The sequence below is a fragment of the Ranitomeya variabilis genome, chromosome 3, assembly GCF_051348905.1.
Source record: "Ranitomeya variabilis isolate aRanVar5 chromosome 3, aRanVar5.hap1, whole genome shotgun sequence".
Lineage (NCBI taxonomy): Eukaryota > Metazoa > Chordata > Amphibia > Anura > Dendrobatidae > Ranitomeya > Ranitomeya variabilis.
Window position 1 is genome coordinate 9,934,872 of NC_135234.1, and position 21,066 is coordinate 9,955,937.

A 21,066-nucleotide genomic window follows, 5' to 3' on the forward strand; every position below is an offset into this window, starting at 1 on the left:
TTTCCATTCATTGACAGAAAGAGAAAAGCGTAATCTCGGCATAATGACGATTTCATGGACAGATCGGTGGATTTCCACCGGTGACGTTTCTGCAGATCTCACGCTGCAGACGATCCATCATTTGCGGATTTTTACGTCACTTTTCTTATTTCTCTCCGTTGACTTTCTTTTCATCAAACTCTTAAACCTGAATTCATGAATTGTGGACAAAATCAAAATTGTTCTTTTATTTTTGTCTTTTTTTGCGGCTGGAAAATCCACACGGGGGGATGGGGGAGTCGGGGGTGGAGAACATTTGTGCAAAAATGGTGGCACGTTTTTAGCATGTCGCAAGTGATGAATCTTCTGAGAACATCTGGAAGCCAGAAATCCGCCCACAATGGCGACAAAGTGACATAAAAAGGCGAAAATGTAACAACCCCGAGCGACGAATGTGGCTCTATTCTCAGAGCTCAGCTGCATCATTTCCATCTCCTCACAGCTGAGGGTTTGTTACAGTTGTATCCAGTCGTTAGTCTCCGGTTCTGGCCGTTTGTTACAATGTATCAGTGCACAGCAGCCTGATTAGGATTCTCTGGGCTGGATACAATTGCAACAAATCCTCAGCTGTGAGCAGCATCCGGTCTGGGTGTAGACAATGTCTCTTTTCGCTGGCAGCAAGCAGAGATCTTGATAACGGGGCGGAATCGCTCCATCACTAGTTTCACCTTTGACTGTTTTTGTGGAGTTTTTCCAATGTATCATCTTAATAAAGTTTATTCACACGGTAAGTTTGTGCACTCCGCCAGATTCTGGGGTCATGTGACCGTTGCTTGCTGTGGGGATGGGGTGACACTGCAGATGACGGAGTGGGTGGGTCGTTACAGTGTGTCAGCAGAGGTTGCCGGGACTAGATGGAGCGAGCAGGAGGTCTCCGGTGACCCTGGCGCACGTCTTCATCTCCATTTCTCACATTGTTTCTTTATTACTTTCGGTTCTCGCTGCTTCTTACACAGAGAACATTGAGAGCGAATCTCGTGGTACAGAAGACACCGCCCCCGCGGAGCCTTCTGCATGAGGGGTTGTGACGGGCTAGTGAGAAGAGACAGGAGTGCCCGCCCCCGAGGAGCCTTGTGCATGAGGGGTTGTGACGGGCTAGTGAGAAGAGACAGGAGTGCCCGCCCCGAGGAGCCTTGTGCACAAAGGGCTGTGACGGGCTAGTGAGTAGAGACAGGAGTGCCCGCCCCCGCGGAGCCTTGTGCATGAGGGGTTGTGACGGGCTAGTGAGAAGAGACAGGAGTGCCCGCCCCCAAGGAGCCTTGTGCATGAGGGGTTGTGACGGGCTAGTGAGAAGAGACAGGAGTGCCCGCCCCGAGGAGCCTTGTGCACAAAGGGCTAGTGAGAAGAGACAGGAGTGCCCGCCCCCGAGGAGCCTTGTGCATGGGTTGCTGTGACGGGCTAGTGAGAAGAGACAGTAATGCCCGCCCCCGAGGAGCCTTGTGCATGAGGGGTTGTGACGGGCTAGTGAAAAGAGACAGGAGTGCCCGCCCCCGAGGAGCCTTGTGCACAAAGGGCTGTGACGGGCTAGTGAGAAGAGACAGGAATGCCCGCCCCCGAGGAGTCTTGTGCACAAAGGGCTGTGACGGGCTAGTGAGAAGAGACAGGAGTGCCCACCCTCGAGGAGCTGGCACACAAGGAGGAGCTATCGTCCTTCCTGTCACCCTTGTGTCTGTGAACTCACGTGTTCTGTGCTCACACTGGGGTCCCATCATTGTTCCCTACAGTTCTGGAGTTTGTGTTGGGGCCAGAGGGGCCCGTCCCTGAGACAGGAGGCGCGGGTGACCTTTCTGCAGAACACTGGAGGCTGCAAAACAGAAAACAGAGCGTGTGTTATCAGAGCAGGGCCCCGGGCGGTGGGCTCCAGCTGAGGGACTACTACAACCAGCATGCAGGGCAGCACACAGACAGGAATGGCCCCTGAGCAGGAACAGTACATGGGCCCCTCATAGTGCACAATGCAACCTGCTCAGGGGCCCCGTGACCTCTTGGGCCCCTGAGCAGCTGCCCAGATTGCATCAAAGGGAAGTGCAGGGTTAAAGGCAAAGCATCTAGATAGACTCCCAGCTGCTAAGAGACTATGAAGAACATGCTGGGAATTGTAGTCCCCCAGCAGCTGGAGAGTTGCAGCCTTTAGATCCAATGATGAACATAGGAATCCAGACGTCTCCTGCCATGTTTCCTAGAGATCAGTGGTGGCTCCTGGAGTCCGGGCCCCGGCCTGTGGGCAGAGCAGCGGACCCCAGAGCAGATCCGCAGGGTCCACCACATATAATGAACAGAGTCAGAAACTACCAGCTGCAGCCAGCAGAGGGCAGACTGTGCAGATCAGGTTGTCCACCAGATCCCCCAATCACCTCCAGCTGAAGGCACGGAGACCCTCTAATTATGGGGGCGCTCGGCTCATCAGGAGACCCTCTAATTATGGGGGAGCTCGGCTCATCAGGAGACCCTCTAATTATGGGGGCGCTCGGCTCGTCAGGAGACCCTCTAACTATGGGGGCGCTCGGCTCGTCAGGAGACCCTCTAATTATGGGGGCGCTCAGCAGACCCTCTAATTATGGGGGCGCTCAGCTCGTCAGGAGACCCTCTAATTATGGGGGCGCTCGGCTCATCAGGAGACCCTCTAATTATGGGGGAGCTCGGCTCATCAGGAGACCCTCTAATTATGGGGGCGCTCGGCTCGTCAGGAGACCCTCTAATTATGGGGGCGCTCGGCTCGTCAGGAGACCCTCTAATTACGGGGGCGCTCAGCTGGTCAGGAGACCCTCTAATTATGGGGGCGCTCAGCTCGTCAGGAGACCCTCTAATTATGGGGCCGCTCGGCTCGTCAGGAGACCCTCTAATTATGGGGGCGTGCGGCTCGTCAGGAGACCCTCTAATTATGGGGGCGCTCGACTCATCAGGAGACCCTCTAATTATGGGGGCGTGCGGCTCGTCAGGAGACCCTCTAATTATGGGGGCGCTCGACTCATCAGGAGACCCTCTAATTATGGGGGCGTGCGGCTCATCAGGAGACCCTCTAATTATGGGGGCACTCGGCTCATTAGGAGACCCTCTAATTATGGGGGTGCTTGGCTCGTCAGGAGACCCTCTAATTATAGGGGCGCACGGCTCGTCAGGAGACCCTCTTATTATGGGGGTGCTCGGCTCGTCAGGAGACCCTCTAATTATGGGGGCACTCGGCTCGTCAGGAGACCCTCTAATTATGGAGGCGCTCGGCTCGTCAGGAGACCCTCTAATTATGGGGGCGCTCAGCTGGTCAGGAGACCCTCTAATTATGGGGGCGCTCAGCTCGTCAGGAGACCCTCTAATTATGGGGGCGCTCAGCTCGTCAGGAGACCCTCTAATTATGGGGGCGCTCAGCTCATCAGGAGACCCTCTAATTATGGGGGCGTGCGGCTCGTCAGGAGACCCTCTAATTATGCGGGCACTCGGCTCATCAGGAGACCCTCTAATTATGGGGGCGCTCGGCTCGTCAGGAGACCCTCTAATTATGGGGGCACTCGGCTCGTCAGGAGACCCTCTAATTATGGGGGCGCTCGGCTCGTCAGGAGACCCTCTAATTATGGGGGCACTCGGCTAATCAGGAGACCCTCTAATTATGGGGGCGTGCGGCTCATCAGGAAACCCTCTAATTATGGGGGCGCTTGGCTCGTCAGGAGACCCTCTAATTATAGGGGCGCACGGCTCGTCAGGAGACCCTCTTATTACGGGGGTGCTCGGCTCGTCAGGAGACCCTCTAATTATGGGGGCACTCGGCTCGTCAGGAGACCCTCTAATTATGGGGGCGCTCGGCTCGTCAGGAGACCCTCTAATTATGGGGGCGCTCGGCTCGTCAGGAGACCCTCTAATTATGGGGGCACTCGGCTCGTCAGGAGACCCTCTAATTATGGGGGCGCTCGGCTCGTCAGAAGACCCTCTAATTATGGGGGCGCTCGGCTCGTCAGGATACCCTCTAATTATGGGGGCACTCGGCTTGTCAGGAGACCCTCTAATTATGGGGGCGCTCGGCTCGTCAGGATACCCTCTAATTATGGGGGCACTCGGCTCATCAGGAGACCCTCTAATTATGGGGGCGTGCGGCTCATCAGGAGACCCTCTAATTATGGGGGCACTCGGCTCATTAGGAGACCCTCTAATTATGGGGGCGCTTGGCTCGTCAGGAGACCCTCTAATTATAGGGGCGCACAGCTCGTCAGGAGACCCTCTAATTATGGGGGCGCTCGGCTCGTCAGGAGACCCTCTAATTATGGGGGCACTCGGCTCGTCAGGAGACCCTTCTAATTATGGGGGCGCTCAGCTCGTCAGGAGACCCTCTAATTATGGGGGCGCTCGGCTCGTCAGGAGACCCTCTAATTATGGGGGCGCTCGGCTCGTCAGGAGACCCTCTAATTATGGGGGAGCTCGGCTCGTCAGGAGACCCTCTAATTATGGGGGCACTCGGCTCGTCAGGAGACCCTCTAATTATGGGGGTGCACGGCTCCTCAGGAGACCCTCTAATTATGGGGGCGCTCGGCTCATCATTGTTCCTCACAGTAGTAACTGAAACCACATGGTATATACAGAGCCTTGAAAAAGTCTTCATACCCCGTGAACGTTCCTCATTTTCTCCACAAATTACATGTATTTTATTGGGATTTTATGTGATAATAGAAAGTAAGGCTATGTTTCCATGGTCAGGATGGCCGGCGGGATCGCCGCAGCGGCGAAGCCGCTCGGCGCTAAGCCCCGCCCCCTTTCTGGGACGCGATCATGCCGGATGTGTTAACTCTTCACATCCGGGATGATCGCTCTCTCCCATAGCGCCCTGTGATATGCCTTGCGGGGACGCTGCGTCCCCGCAAGGTGTACGGACATGCTGCGATCTGAAAAGACGCGCAGCATGTCCGTAGTCGCAGGGCCGCCGCGTGCGGGTTTCCACGCATAGTGGAGACGGGATTTCATAAAATCCCCTCCACTATGCTGGAACATCTGGACGCTGCGTGTTTGACGCTGCAGCTCTGCGCAGCGTCAAACAAGCAGCGTTTACTGACCGTGGACACACACCCTAACAAGTATCTGTGACGTGTAAGGGAATGATACAAGGTGGTCAGAGGTGACGGGAGGATGGACGGAGCTAAACACTGGGCAAAATGGAGGAAAACCTGATAGATACTGCAGGACACGTGAGACTGGGGCGTAGGTTCACCTTCCAGCAGGACAACGACCCTCAACATCCTGCCAGAGCCACAATGGAGGGTGCAGATCAGAGCAGATTCCTGTGTGTGATCGGCGCAGTCACCGTCCAGAGACAAATCCCAGAGAATCTGAGACAAGACGTGAAAATCACTGATCACAGCCGTCGGTAATAAGACAACACAACTCTTAGCCAAATTCAATCTTGATATCGCAAAAAGGGTTAAAATGTAACAAATAATGCATAAAAACATGGAAAAGGCAGCATAAACGTCTCACCAGACCAAACAGAAGATAGATTTCCAGGCTAATGGATGAAGAAAAGCCAAAAAATAGAATGTAAAGGGATGAACTATCTGCTTGGGGTATGCAATGCGCCCCAGTGTTATAGCGAGACCCTAAAGGTGATGACATAGGCAAATAACACAATAAGTCAAGAAAACTCCTATAAAGGAATGTATCCAATTATGGCAGAATAGAGAACCCCCAACATGTACGTCCAGGGGTGAAATATCTACCCCACCATCCTCAACAAGCCCCCAGTGGGAGGTGCAGAGCTTGGACCATGTGGACAACATCTCACAATTTCTCTACCTCCAGGGCATCGTCCTTATAAAAACTCTACTCGCTGAATGGGAAAAGGAGGCGACTGATGGATCGATCGGATTTATCAGGACGCATAGACTAATCTAGACGTTGACTTCTGAATTTATGTGTTTCTTCAGTCGGAGAGTCTGAAATGTTGACTCTTCTTGTAGGTAAATTGATATTTGTAAATTGATGAATGGTTTTTATTTACCTCTTATATCAGCTCCAACAGTTTGTTGTACTGATATATTTGCAACATAGGGACGCAAGGTCACTGAACAATGATGTTTGCTCATATGTTGATTACACATTATACCAGGCCATGCAGTTTGTTGACTTGCAAACATTGAAGGATGAAAGACAAATACTCAAACAAGGAGTTAATCTCATCACCCCTTCCTCTTGACCTGTGGATGATGGCTTGAAGGACAACAGTTGTAATCTATGTAAGGGGGGGACATGCCTCTATCCAATATCCAAGAGATCCAGAGATTATATACAAAACAACAGCCAGGAACGCTCTACCTGACAGCAGCCAGGACATCATGGCTCCATCACGGGGGACACAGATTTGACATTCTACAGGATGGCAGCTTAGGGGACCATGGCCTCGGCTGAAAGAATACAGATCTAATTAATTGATCATCACTGAACCCATGGATATTTTTGGGAAAGCCAGGATTTGGACCCACCAGTCACCTGGCTCCATTGAGATGTTCAGAGAAGTCAGGCTGTGACCCTCCGGTCATCTGGCCTTGTACCTGAATGGACTGTCATCTTCCTAACCTTATCATTACCTCCTCTGTGCATGCCACAGGTGGGGTAGTTAGCCCTGGAAGCTCTGAAGTCACAGCTGCTCTTATCCCGTCAAGTCAGCGGAAGGGTGAGACTCTGTAATGTGCACCATCTTGGGTATTGTGCTGGGACTGTTCTAAGTATTATCTGCCTGTTTTGTGTTTCAATAAAGTATTGCCACACTGTTTTACCCTCACCCAGTGTTACACCTACGGTAAAAGGAGAGCAAGCGTTCGGTGGGATGATCCCTGGACCATTGCGGTTACGGGCTAGTGGACCGAGGCACCCGCTGCCCACCATGTCTCCAGACCAAGGATTTACGGGAGTTTAAAGAAAACAAGACATACGCCATCCCAGTTATTCGCAACATGCGTTTTCAGACAGATACTGAGCTCTCGGACTCTGACACGAGGTCTAAGACACAGAGGAGAAACAGAGGAAGAGGTGGTGATAGAAGATCTCCCCCAGGGGCCATTGTTTAGAGGTACCCCCTGAGTAACCTCCACAAATCCATGGAAAACAGGTCAGAAACTTGTCCTCAAAAATTGTAATGACTGAGGAAATCAACATGTTAGGGCATGTTAGGTTAGGCTATGGGTTGAACTAGATGGACTTAAAGTCTTCCTTCAACCTTAATAACTATGTAATAACTATGTAACTATGAAATGCTCGTCCGCAGTAAAGTTCACTGATTACAGACTTTGGCCTCTTGGAGTAAGTAACGGACGTCCATTTATACATACGCAAGACAACATGGAAGAAGGACTTTACTAGGGAAGACGACAAGAAATGTGCTGATCTTGGCCCAACTGAGGACCCAGGGAGACGTGCAGCCGCAAGACGTGCAACCGGGAAATGTGCAGCCGAGACGTGCAGCCGAGAGACGTGCAGCCGAGAGACGTGCAGCCGAGAGACGTGCAGCCGCAGGGACTCAAACATAGTATTAGAGTATGCCAAAGTCACACGGTTAGCACCTGAGCATGGTGGAATAACACGCTCACTCATCTCTAGTCTGCATCATCGCGAGAACGAGGGGCAAAGCTGGGGAGACAGACCCCAAAAGACTGCAGAGAAAGGTGGAGAGACAGACCCCAAAAGACTGCAGAGAAATGGGGAGAGACACACCCCAAAAGACTGCAGAGAAAGGAGGAGAGACAGACCCCAAAAGACCGCAGAGAAAGGTGGAGAGACAGACCCCAAAAGACTGCAGAGAAAGGAGGGAGAGACAGACCCCAAAAGACTGCAGAGAAAGGTGCAGAGACAGACCCCAAAAGACTGCAGAGAAAGGAGGGAGAGACAGACCCCAAAAGACTGCAGAGAGAGGAGGGAGAGACAGACCCCAAAAGACTGCAGAGAAAGGTGCAGAGACAGACCCCAAAAGACTGCAGAGAAAGGAGGGAGAGACAGAACCCAAAAGACTGCAGAGAAAGGAGGAGAGACAGACCCCAAAAGACAGCAGAGAAAGGTGGAGAGTCAGACCCCAAAAGACTGCAGAGAAAGGTGGAGAGACAGACCCCAAAAGACTGCAGAGAAATGGGGAGAGACACACCCCAAAAGACTGCAGAGAAAGGTGGAGAGACAGACCCCAAAAGACTGCAGAGAAAGGTGGAGAGACAGACCCCAAAAGACTGCAGAGAAAGGTGGAGAGACAGACCCCAAAAGACTGCAGAGAAAGGAGGAGAGACAGACCCCAAAAGACTGCAGAGAAAGGTGGAGAGACAGACCCCAAAAGACTGCAGAGAAAGGAGGGAGAGACAGACCCCAAAAGACTGCAGAGAAAGGTGCAGAGACAGACCCCAAAAGACTGCAGAGTAAGGAGGGAGAGACAGAACCCAAAAGACTGCAGAGAAAGGTGGAGAGTCAGACCCCAAAAGACTGCAGAGAAAGGTGGAGAGACAGACCCCAAAAGACTGCAGAGAAAGGAGGAGACAGACCTCACAAGACTGCAGAGAAAGGTGGAGAGACAGACCCCAAAAGACTGAAGAGGAGAGACAGACCCCAAAAGACTGCAGAGAAAGGAGGAGAGACAGACCCCAAAAGACTGCAGAGAAAGGGAGGAGACAGACCCCAAAAGACTGCAGAGAAAGGTGGAGAGACAGACCCCAAAAGACTGCAGAGAAAGGTGGAGAGACAGACCCCAAAAGACTGCAGAGAAAGGTGGGAGCGACAGACCCCAAAAGACTGCAGAGAAAGGAGGAGAGACAGACCCCAAAAGACTGCAGAGAAAGGAGAGACAGACCCCAAAAGACTGCAGAGAAAGGTGGAGAGACAGACCCCAAAAGACTGCAGAGAAAGGAGAGACAGACGCCAAAAGACTGCGGAGAAAGGAGAGAGACCCCAAAAGACTGCAGAGAAAGGAGAGAGACCCCAAAAGACTGCAGAGAAAGGAGGGAGAGAGACAGACCCCAAAAGACTGCAGAGAAAGGAGGGAGAGAGACCCCAAAAGACTGCAGAGATAGGAGGGAGAGAGACCCCAAAAGACTGCAGAGAAAGGAGGGAGAGAGTCCCCAAAAGACTGCAGAGAAAGGAGGGAGAGAGACCCCAAAAGACTGCAGAGAAAGGAGGGAGAGAGACCCCAAAAGACTGCAGAGAAAGGAGAGACAGACCCCAAAAGACTGCAGAGAAAGGAGGAGAGACAGACCCCAAAAGACTGCAGAGAAAGGAGGAGAGACAGACCCCAAAAGACTGCAGAGAAAGGAGGAGAGACAGACCCCAAAAGACTGCAGAGAAAGGAGGGAGAGACAGACCCCAAAAGACTGCAGAGAAAGGTGGAGAGACAGACTCCAAAAGACTGCAGAGAAAGGAGGAGAGACAGACCCCAAAAGACTGCAGAGAAAGGAGGGAGAGACAGACCCCAAAAGACTGCAGAGAAAGGAGAGACAGACCCCAAAAGACTGCAGAGAAAGGAGGAGAGACAGACCCCAAAAGACTGCAGAGAAAGGAGGGAGAGACAGACCCCAAAAGACTGCAGAGAAAGGGGGAGAGACAGACCCCAAAAGACTGCAGAGAAAGGAGGAGAGACAGACCCCAAAAGACTGCAGAGAAAGGAGGAGAGACAGACCCCAAAAGACTGCAGAGAAAGGAGGGAGAGACAGACCCCAAAAGACTGCAGAGAAAGGAGAGACAGACTCCAAAAGACTGCAGAGAAAGGAGGAGACAGACCCCAAAAGACTGCAGAGAAAGGAGGAGAGACAGACCCCAAAAGACTGCAGAGAAAGGTGGTCCTACACAGTACTGACTTGGGGGGGCTGAATACTAAGGCACGGCAGAATTGTCAGATTTATGTTGACAAAATAATCCATACACCTTGTATCATTTCCTTACACGTCACTAATATTTGTTACTTTCTGCTATCACAAAAAAAAAACAATAAAATACATGTAAGTTTGTGGCGTGATGTGAGAAAATGTGGAAAAGTTCACAGGGTATGAAGACTTTTGTAAGACTCTGTATTTGCAGTCGGACTGGTCAGGACTCGGTGACCAGTTACACATTGGTTACAGCCCAGTAATCCCGCTCTCACACACTGGTTCTGGCCACAACGTGCAGGTTTATGGCGGTGTTCACATCACCCACCACGTTAGAAGATGCAGCATGCAGAAACATCAGCTCTGATCAATGACACAAAATATGGCAGAACGAGTCAGTGTATAATGGAGAAAGAGGAGGAAACTGCACCAAGTGTGCTGGACGTCTATATCGCAGGGTCAGTCTGTGCCACCGTCTGTATCGGAGCGTCAGTCCATGCCGCAGTCTATATTGAGGAGTCAGTCCGTGCTGCCGTCTGTATCGTAGCGTCAGTCCGTGCTGATGTCTGTATCGGAGCGTCAGTCCGTGCTGCTGTCTGTATCGCAGTGTCAGTCCGTGCTGCTGTCTGTATCGGAGCGTCAGTCCGTGCTGCTGTCTGTATCGGATCGTCAGTCCGTGCTGCCGTCTGTATCGGAGCGTCAGTCCGTGCTGATGTCTGTATCGGAGCGTCAGTCCGTGCTGCTGTCTGTATCGCAGTGTCAGTCCGTGCTGCTGTCTGTATCGGAGCGTCAGTCCGTGCTGCTGTCTGTATCGGATTGTCAGTCCGTGCTGCCGTCTGTATCGGAGCGTCAGTCCGTGCTGATGTCTGTATCGGAGCGTCAGTCCGTGCTGCTGTCTGTATAGCAGTGTCAGTCCGTGCTGCTGTCTGTATCGGAGCGTCAGTCCGTGCTGCTGTCTGTATCGGATCGTCAGTCCGTGCTGCCGTCTGTATCGGAGCGTCAGTCTGTGCCGTCGTCTGTATCGTAGCGTCAGTCTGTGCCGCCATCTGTATCAGAGTGTCAAGTCTGTGCCGCCGTCTGTATCGTAGCGTCAGTCTGTGCCATCTGTATCAGAGCGTCAGTCTGTGTCGCCGTCTGTATCGTAGCGTCAGTCTGTGCTGCCGTCTGTATCGGAGCGTCAGTCTGTGCCGCCGTCTGTATCGTAGTGTCAGTCTGTGCCACCGTCTGTATTGGAGCGTCAGTCTGTGCCGCCGTCTGTATCGGAGCATAATTCTGTGCCGCCATCTGTTTCGGAGCGTCAGTCCATGCCGCCGTCTATATTGGAGAGTCAGTCCGTGCTGCTGTCTGTATCGCAGTGTCAGTCCGTGCTGCCGTCTGTATCGGAGCGTCAGTCCGTGCTGATGTCTGTATCGGAGCGTCAGTCTATGCTGATGTCTGTATCGGAGCGTCAGTCCGTGCCACAAACTGTATTGTAGCGTCAGTCTGTGCCGTCGTCTGTATCATAGCGACAGTCTGTGCTGCCATCTGTATCGGAGCGTCAGTCTGTGCCACCGTCTGTATCGGAGCGTTAGTCTGTGCCGCCGTCTGTATGGGAGTGTCAGTCTGTGCCGCCGTCTGTATCATTGCGTCAGTCTGTGCCACCGTCTGTATCGGAGCGTCAGTCTGTGCCGCCGTCTGTATTGGAGCATAATTCTGTGCCGCCATCTGTTTCGGAGAGTCAGTCCGTGCTGCTGTCTATATCGCAGCGTCAGTCCGTGCTGCCGTTTTTATCGGAGCGTCAGTCCGTGCTGATGTCCGTATCAGAGCGTCAGTCCGTGCTGATGTCTGTATCGGAGCGTCAGTCCGTGCTGCCGTCTATATTGGAGAGTCAGTCCGTGCTGCCATCTGTATCGGAGCGTCAGTCCGTGCTGCCGTCTGTATCGGAGCGTCAGTCCGTGCTGATGTCTGTATCGGAGCGTCAGTCCGTGCCACAAACTGTATTGTAGCGTCAGTCTGTGCCGTCGTCTGTATCATAGCGACAGTCTGTGCTGCCATCTGTATCGGAGCGTCAGTCTGTGCCACCGTCTGTATCGGAGCGTTAGTCTGTGCCGCCGTCTGTATGGGAGTGTCAGTCTGTGCCGCCGTCTGTATCATAGCATCAGTCTGTGCCACCGTCTGTATCGGAGCGTCAGTCTGTGCCGCCGTCTGTATTGGAGCATAATTCTGTGCCGCCATCTGTTTCGGAGTCAGTCCGTGCTGCTGTCTATATCGCAGCGTCAGTCCGTGCTGCCGTCTTTATCGGAGCGTCAGTCCATGCTGATGTCCGTATCAGAGCGTCAGTCCGTGCTGATGTCTGTATCGGAGCGTCAGTCTGTGCTGCCGTCTGTATCGGAGCATCAGTCCGTGCTGCCATCTGTATCGGAGCGTCAGTCCGTGCTGCCGTCTGTATCGGAGCGTCAGTCCGTGCTGATGTCCGTATCAGAGCGTCAGTCCGTGCTGATATCTGTATCGGAGCGTCAGTCCGTGCTGATGTCTGTATCGGAGCGTCAGTCCGTGCTGCCGTCTGTATCGGAGCGTCAGTCCGTGCTGCCGTCTGTATCGGAGCGTCAGTCCGTGCTGCCGTCTGTATCGGAGCGTCAGTCCGTGCCGCCGTCTGTATCGGAGCGTCAGTCCATGCTGCTGTCTGTATCGGAGAGTCAGTCCGTGCTGCCTTCTGTATCGGAGCGTCAGTCCGTGCTGCCGTCTGTGTACCAATGTTTATATATTTAATTGACACTTCACAACCCGTCCTGCTTATTGTCTAATGGGGATTTTCTCATGGCTCTTTTAGCCTTTTAAATGGTTTTAATTGTGTGTTTCGCTTTGCCTTTTTGTACCATTGTGTCTAATAAAATTTATTGAAGGTTGATCCCATTAGTCTGCATATCTTTTTCTCTTTCCTTTGTTTAGTACTTACCTATATGCATATGGTTGATCCCTTATTTGATATTTTATGTGGTGCCCGCTATTTCCTTTTTCGATGGAGTGTCAGTCCGTGCTGCCGTCTGTATCGGAGCGTGAGTCTCTGCCGCCGTCTATATTGGAGCGTCAGTCTGTGCCGCCGTTTATATTGGAGCGTCAGTCCATGCTGCAGTCTGTATCGGAGCGTCAGTCCGTGCTGCCATCTGTATCGGAGCGTCAGTCCGTGCTGCCGTCTACATCGGAGCGTCAGTCTCTGCCGCTGTCTATATTGGAGCGTCAGTCCGTGTTGCCATCTGTATCGGATCGTCAGTCTCAGCTGCCGTCTGTATCGGAGGGTCAGTCCGTGCTGCCGTCTATATCGGACTGCAAGTCTGTGCTGCCGTCTGTATCGGAGCGTCAGTCCGTGCTGCCGTCTGTATTGGCGTGTCAGTCCATGCCACAAACTGTATCGTAGCGTCAGTCTGTGCCGCCGTCTGTAATCGTAGCGTCAGTCTGTGCCGCCATCTGTATCAGAGTGTCAAGTCTGTGCCGCCATCTGTATCGTAGCGTCAGTCTGTGCTGCCGTCTGTATCGTAGCGTCAGTCTGTGCCATCTGTATCAGAGCGTCAGTCTGTGTCGCCGTCTGTATCGTAGCGTCAGTCTGTGCTGCCATCTGTATCGGAGCGTCAGTCTGTGCCGCCGTCTGTATCGTAGCGTCAGTCTGTGTCGCCGTCTGTATCGTAGCGTCAGTCTGTGCTGCCGTCTGTATCGGAGCGTCAGTCTGTGCCACCGTCTGTATCGGAGCGTCAGTCTGTGCCGCCGTCTGTATCGGAGCATAATTCTGTGCCGCCATCTGTTTCGGAGCGTCAGTCTATGCCGCCGTCTATATTGGAGAGTCAGTCCGTGCTGCTGTCTGTATCGCAGTGTCAGTCCGTGCTGCCGTCTGTATCGGAGCGTCAGTCCGTGCTGATGTCTGTATCGGAGCGTCAGTCTATGCTGATGTCTGTATCGGAGCGTCAGTCCGTGCCACAAACTGTATTGTAGCGTCAGTCTGTGCCGTCGTCTGTATCATAGCGACAGTCTGTGCTGCCATCTGTATCGGAGCGTCAGTCTGTGCCACCGTCTGTATCGGAGCGTTAGTCTGTGCCGCCGTCTGTATGGGAGTGTCAGTCTGTGCCGCCGTCTGTATCATAGCGTCAGTCTGTGCCACCGTCTGTATCGGAGCGTCAGTCTGTGCCGCCATCTGTATTGGAGCATAATTCTGTGCCGCCATCTGTTTCGGAGAGTCAGTCCGTGCTGCTGTCTATATCGCAGCGTCAGTCCGTGCTGCCGTTTTTATCGGAGCATCAGTCCATGCTGATGTCCGTATCAGAGCGTCAGTCCGTGCTGATGTCTGTATCGGAGCGTCAGTCCGTGCTGCCGTCTGTATCGGAGCGTCAGTCTGTGCTACCGTCTGTATCGGAGCGTCAGTCTGTGCCGCCGTCTGTATCGTAGTGTCAGTCTGTGCCACCGTCTGTATTGGAGTGTCAGTCTGTGCCGCCGTCTGTATCGGAGCATCAGTCTGTGCCGCCGTCTGTATCGTAGTGTCAGTCTGTGCCACCGTCTGTATTGGAGCGTCAGTCTGTGCTACCGTCTCTATCGGAGCGTCAGTCCGTGCTGCCGTCTACATCGGAGCGTCAGTCTCTGCCGCTGTCTATATTGGAGCGTCAGTCCGTGCTGCCATCTGCATCGGATCGTCAGTCTCAGCTGCCGTCTGTATCGGAGGGTCAGTCCGTGCTGCCATCTATATCGGACTGCAAGTCTGTGCTGCCGTCTGTATCGGAGCGTCTGTCCGTGCTGCCGTCTGTATTGGCGCGTCAGTCCATGCCACAAACTGTATCGTAGCGTCAGTCTGTGCCGCCGTCTGTATCGTAGCGTCAGTCTGTGCCGCCATCTGTATCGGAGCGTCAGTCTGTGCCGCCATCTGTATCGGAGCGTCAGTCTGTGCCGCCATCTGTATCGGAGCGTCAGTCTGTGCCGCCGTCTGTATCGTAGTGTCAGTCTGTGCCACCATCTGTATTGGAGTGTCAGTCTGTGCCGCCGTCTGTATCGTAGTGTCAGTCTGTGCCGCCGTCTGTATTGGAGCGTCAGTCTGTGCTACCATCTGTATCGGAGCGTCAGTCTGTGCCGCCGTCTGTATCGTAGTGTCAGTCTGTGCCGCCGTCTGTATCGGAGCATAAGTCTGTGCCGCCATCTGTTTCGGAGCGTCAGTCCATGCCGCCGTCTATATCGGAGAGTCAGTCTGTGCTGCTGTCTGTATCGCAACGTCAGTCCGTGCTGCTGTATCGCAGCGTCAGTCCGTGCTGGTGTCTGTATCGGAGCGTCAGTCTGTGCTGCCGTCTATATCGGAGTGTCAGTCCGTGCTGCAGTCTATATCAGAGTGTCAGTCCGTGCTGCCGTCTATATCGGAGGGTCAGTCCGTGCCGCCGGCTATATTGGAGAGTAAGTCCGTGCCGCCGTCTGTATTGGAGTGTCATTCTGTGCTGCCGTCTATATCGGAGTGTCAGTCCGTGTCGCCGTCTATATCGGAGCCTCAGTCTCTGCTGCCGTCTATATGGGAGTGTCAGTCCGTGCCGCCGTCTATATCGGAGTGCCAGTCCGTGCCGCCGTCTATATCGGAGTGTCAGTCCGTGCCGCCGTCTATATCGGGGCGTCAGTCCATGCTGCTGTCTATATTGGAGTGTAAGTCTCTGCTGATGTCTATATCAGAGGGTACGTCCGTGCTGCCGTCTGTATCGGTGCGTCAGTCTGTGCTGCCGTCTGTATCGGAGCATCAGTCTGTGCCGCCATCTGTATCGGAGCGTCAGTCTCTGCCGCCATCTGTATCGGAGCGTCAGTCCGTGCTGCCGTCTGTATCAGAGCGTCAGTCCATGCTGCCGTCTGTATCGGAGCGTCAGTCCGTGCTGCCGTCTATATCGGAGTGTCAGTCTGTGCCGCCGGCTATATTGGAGAGTCAGTCCATGCCGCCGTCTGTATCGGAGTGTCAGTCTGTGCCGCCATCTGTATCGGAGCGTCAGTCTCTGCCGCCATCTGTATCGGAGTGTCAGTCTGTGCCGCCATCTGTATCGGAGCGTCAGTCTCTGCCGCCGTCTGTATCGGAGCGTCAGTCTGTGCTGCCATCTGTATCGGAGCGTCAGTCCGTGCTGCTGTCTATATCGGAGTGTCAGTCCGTGTCGCCGTCTATATGGGAGTGTCAGGCTGTGCCGCCGTCTATATCGGAGTGTCAGTCCATGCTGCCATCTGTATCGGAGCGTCAGTCCGTGCTGCCGTCTGTATCGGAGCGTCAGTCCGTGCTGCCGTCTGTATCGGAGCGTCAGTCTGTGCTGCTGTCTATATCGGAGTGTCAGTCCGTGTCGCCGTCTATATGGGAGTGTCAGGCTGTGCCGCCGTCTATATCGGAGCGTCAGTCCATGCTGCCGTCTGTATCGGAGCGTCAGTCCGTGCTGCCGTCTGTATCGGAGCGTCAGTCCGTGCTGCCGTCTGTATCGGAGCTTCAGTCCGTGCTGCTGTCTGTATCGGAGCGTCAGTCCATGCTGCCGTCTGTATCGGAGCGTCAGTCCGTGCTGCCGTCTGTGTACCAATGTTTATATATTTAATTGACACTCCACAACCCGTCCTGCTTATTGTCTAATGGGGATTTTCTCATGGCTCTTTTAGCCTTTTAAATGGTTTTAATTGTGTGTTTCGCTTTGCCTTTTTGTACCATTGTGTCTAATAAAATTTATTGAAGGTTGATCCCATTAGTCTGCATATCTTTTTCTCTTTCCTTTGTTTAGTATTTGTTTAGTACTTACCTATATGCATATGGTTGATCCCTTATTTGATATCTTATGTGGTGCCCGCTATTTCCTTTTTCGATGGAGTGTCAGTCCGTGGTGCCGTCTGTATCGGAGCGTGAGTCTCTGCCGCCGTCTATATTGGAGCGTCAGTCTCTGCCGCCGTCTATATTGGAGCGTCAGTCCGTGCTGCCGTCTGTATCGGAGCGTCAGTCTGTGCCGCCGTTTATATTGGAGCGTCAGTCCATGCTGCAGTCTGTATCGGAGCGTCAGTCCGTGCTGCCATCTGTATCGGAGCGTCAGTCCGTGCTGCCGTCTGTATCGGAGCGTCAGTCTCTGCCGCCGTCTGTATCGGAGCGTCAGTCCGTGCTGCCGTCTGTATCGGAGCGTCAGTCTCTGCCGCCATCTGTATCGGAGCGTCAGTCACTGCCGCCGTCTGTATCGGAGCGTCAGTCCGTGCTGCCGTCTGTATCGGAGCGTCAGTCCGTGCTGCCGTCTGTATCGGAGCGTCAGTCCGTGCTGCTGTCTGTATCGGAGCGTCAGTCTCTGCCGCCGTCTGTATCGGAGCGTCAGTCCGTGCTGCCGTCTGTATCGGAGCGTCAGTCTCTGCCGCCGTCTGTATCGGAGCGTCAGTCCGTGCTGCCGTCTGTATCGGAGCGTCAGTCTCTGCCGCCGTCTGTATCGGAGCGTCAGTCCATGCTGCCGTCTGTATCGGAGCGTCAGTCCGTGCTGCCGTCTGTATCGGAGCGTCAGTCCGTGCTGCCGTCTGTATCGGAGCGTCAGTCCATGCTGCCGTCTGTATCGGAGTGTCAGGCTGCCGTCACACTAGCAGTATTTGGTCAGTATTTTACATCAGTATTTGTAACCAGGAGTGGAACAATTAGAGGAAAAGTATAATAGAAACATCTGCTCCACTTCTGGATTTATCACCCACTCCTGGTTTTGGCTACAAACACTGATGTAAAATTCTGACCAAATACTGCTAGTGTGACGGCAGCCTCAGTCCGTGCTGACTACAAATGTATTTGTTCAGTGTGAACTGCGGCCACTGCAGCACGCGGAGGACTTCTGTAGGGTAAGAAGCATGGCGGCCCCTCACTAGATCTAGGGCCCCTGACACCGGTCCCATGAATGGCCATTGAACACCACACAGATATGTCCCCAGCTGATGTCACACACAAGTTAGACAGCCGGGGGCCACAAATGCACCCTCCGGACGAGCAGGCAGGCAGGGTGGTACTTACAGGGTGTGCCCATGCCAGCTGCCTTGCCCCCTCTCACTTCATATACTCCCCCTCGCTCACATAATCCATATAGGAACCAGGCAGCTCCGCAAAGTCCTCTAGAATGAGGCTACTGGAGTCCTCACCCAGATTGCCACTGTCAGGCCGAGAGCCCCTGGTGCCCGCTGGCTGGTGAGGAAGGCTGGCAGGTGCCCTTTGGGGGGCTGGGGCAGCTTGTGGGAGGTTGGAGACCAAATGCTCGGTGACCGGTCCTATATCAGGATCTGGCGATGGCCCCAGGACGTGGCAGAGGCTGGGCAGGCGGATGTCAAAGCGGAGGCCAAACTTGGCAAAGAGCTTGTCATTAAGCGCATAAAGTTTCTGAGAAATATCGAAGCCAAGGAGCGCGGAGAAGAGGCGGGAGATGTACTTTTCCCGCGCCAGCAGGAGGTAGAGCTTCTTCCGTGGCCAGCTGATGTACGTGCTGTCTGTCTCCGCTGTCAGGGTCACCTGGAGGAAAACAAAGCAATGGCTGAGGCTGTCACTACTGCCCCTATCATCCTTATCAGTAGTGACAGCTCCTCAGGGGCGGGGCCAGAGTTCACAGACCAATGACTGCCCTCCAGTAGTCACAGTGTGATGACAGCTGCCACTTACGTGTAAGTCCATGTACAAGGTGATATCAGCTTGTCAGTGATGACCTGCCATTCACGTGAAGTGACAACCAGCCTCTAGATCAAGTCTGTTGTCAGAACCCCCATAGCTGACATCACAGGATTTTATTTAAAGGGGTATTACCGTTCAAATTGTATAATACTTTGTATTAAAGACTTATTGTATATAACAATAACGCCATCAGTACTCGTCTCCTGCTGCTCCAACGCTGGCTCAGCACTGCTGCCTCGGACTTTTCAGTGGCGGCTCTTGATAACTGCAGCCAGTCACTATAGCGCAACACTGCTGAGCCAAGTGATTGGCTGTAGCGGTCACATGATGCTTTTGTGATTTCTTTGCTGCAGCTCCATCAGCAAAGTACAGATGGAGCAGCAAGACCTTGTGCTGGAACGGCGGGGGGAGAGTACTGATGCCGGAGCACTGATTCCGGAGCGGCAGGGGGCGAGTACTGATGCCAGAGAGGCAGGGGGCGAGTACTGATGCCAGAGAGGCAGGGGGCGAGTACTGATGCCAGTGAGGCAGGGGGCGAGTACTGATGCCAGTGAGGCAGGGGGTGAGTACTGACCCTGGAGCGGAGGGGGGTGAGTACTGACCCTGGAGCGGAGGGGGGTGAGTACTGATGCCGTAGCGGCAGGGGGAGAGTACTGATGCTGGAGGCGGGGGGCGAGTAGTGATGCCGGAGCGGCAGTGATGCCGGAGCGGCGGGGGGCGAGTACTGATGCCGGAGCGGCAGGGGGCGAGTACTGATGCCGGAGCGGCAGGGGGCGAGTACTGATGCCGGAGCGGCAGGGGGCGAGTACTGATGCCGGAGCGGCAGGGGGCGAGTACTGATGCCGGAGCGGCAGGGGGTGAGTACTGATGCTGGAGCGGCGGGGGGAGGGTACTGCTGCCGAAGCGGCGGGGGGCGAGTAGTGATGCCAGAGTGGCGGGGGGGGGGTGAGTACGGATGCCGGAGAGGCGGGGGGAGGCAGGGGGTGAGTACTGATGCCGAAGCGGCGGGGGGCGAGTACTGCTGCCGGAGTGGCGGGTGGCGAGTACTGATGCCAGAGTGGCGGGGAGCGAGTACTGATGCCGGGGCGGCAGGGGGCGAGTACTGATGCCGGAGCGGCGGGGGGCGAGTACTGATGCAGGAACGGCGGGGAGCGAGTACTGATGCCGGAGTGGCGGGGGGCGAGTACTGATGCCGGAGCGGCGGGGGGCGAGTACTGCTGCCGGAGCGGCGGGGGGCGAGTACTGATGCCGGAGTGGCGGGGAGCGAGTACTGATGCCGGGGCGGCAGGGGGCGAGTACTGATGCCGGAGCGGCGGGGGGCGAGTACTGATGCAGGAACGGCGGGGGGCGAGTACTGATGCCGGAGTGGCGGGGGGCGAGTACTGATGCCGGAGCGGCGGGGGGCGAGTACTGATGCCGGAGTGGCGGGGGGCGAGTACTGATGCCGGAGCGGCGGGGGGCGAGTACTGATGCCGGAGCGGCGGGGGGCGAGTACTGATGCCGGAGCGGCGGGGGGCGAGTACTGATGCCGGAGCGGCGGGGGGCGAGTACTGATGCCGGAGAGGCGGGGGGCGTGTACTGATGCTGGAGCGGCGGGGGGAGAGTACCGATGCTGGAGCAGCAGGGGGAGAGTACTGATGCAGAAGCGGCGGAGGGCGAGTACTGATGCCGAAGCGGCAGGGGGCGAGTACTGATGGTGGAGCGGCAGGGGGCGAGTACTGATGGTGGAGCAGCAGGGGGCGAGTACTGATGCCGGAGAGGCAGGGGGCGAGTACTGATGCCGGAGCGGCAGGGGGCGAGTACTGATGCCGGGGCGGCAGGGGGCGAGTACTGATGCCGGGGCGGCAGGGGGCGAGTACTGATGCCGGAGAGGCAGGGGGCGAGTACTGATGCCGAAGCGGCAGGGGGCGAGTACTGATGGTGGAGCAGCAGGGGGCGAGTACTGATGCCGGGGTGGCAGGGGGCGAGTACTGATGCCGGAGAGGCAGGGGGCGAGTACTGATGGTGGAGCAGCAGGGGGCGAGTACTGATGGTGGAGCAGCAGGGGGCGAGTACTGATGGTGGAGCAGCAGGGGGCGAGTACTGATGGTGGAGCAGCAGGGGGCGAGTACTGATTCCGGGGTGGCAGGGGGCGAGTACTGATGGTGGAGCAGCAGGGGGCGAGTACTGATGGTGGAGCGGCAGGGGGCGAGTACTGATGGTGGAGCAGCGGGGGGCGAGTACTGATGGTGGAGCAGCGGGGGGCGAGTACTGATGGTGGAGCAGCGGGGGGCGAGTACTGATGGTGGAGCAGCGGGGGGCGAGTACTGATGGTGGAGCGGCAGGGGGCGAGTACTGATGGTGGAGCGGCAGGGGGCGAGTACTGATGGTGGAGCGGCAGGGGGCGAGTACTGATGGTGGAGCGGCAGGGGGCGAGTACTGATGGTGGAGCAGCTGGGGGCGAGTACTGATGGTGGAGCAGCAGGGGGCGAGTACTGATGGTGGAGCGGCAGGGGGCGAGTACTGATGGTGGAGCAGCTGGGGGCGAGTACTGATGGTGGAGCAGCAGGGGGCGAGTACTGATGGTGGAGCAGCAGGGGGCGAGTACTGATGGTGGAG

The 21,066-nt window shown here is 55.0% G+C and overlaps 1 protein-coding gene across 4 annotated transcripts in view; it reads right to left on the minus strand.

Moving 5' to 3' along the window:
- Positions 1–21,066, minus strand: part of POPDC2 (popeye domain cAMP effector 2) — a 112,964-nt gene that overhangs the window by 37,446 nt on the left and 54,452 nt on the right. For 2 of the 4 annotated variants that reach the window (XM_077293616.1, XM_077293615.1), the window contains exons 4-5: positions 17,824–18,312; positions 114–1,843 (exon numbers count right to left, since the gene is read on the minus strand). In XM_077293616.1, the coding sequence (XP_077149731.1) occupies positions 17,857–18,312 (456 nt within the window). In that variant the 3' untranslated portion in view covers positions 114–1,843; positions 17,824–17,856. Of the gene's footprint in view, positions 1–113; positions 1,844–17,823; positions 18,313–21,066 lie in introns of those variants that run through there. The other 2 variants (XM_077293618.1, XM_077293617.1) reach the window with 2 other exon arrangements.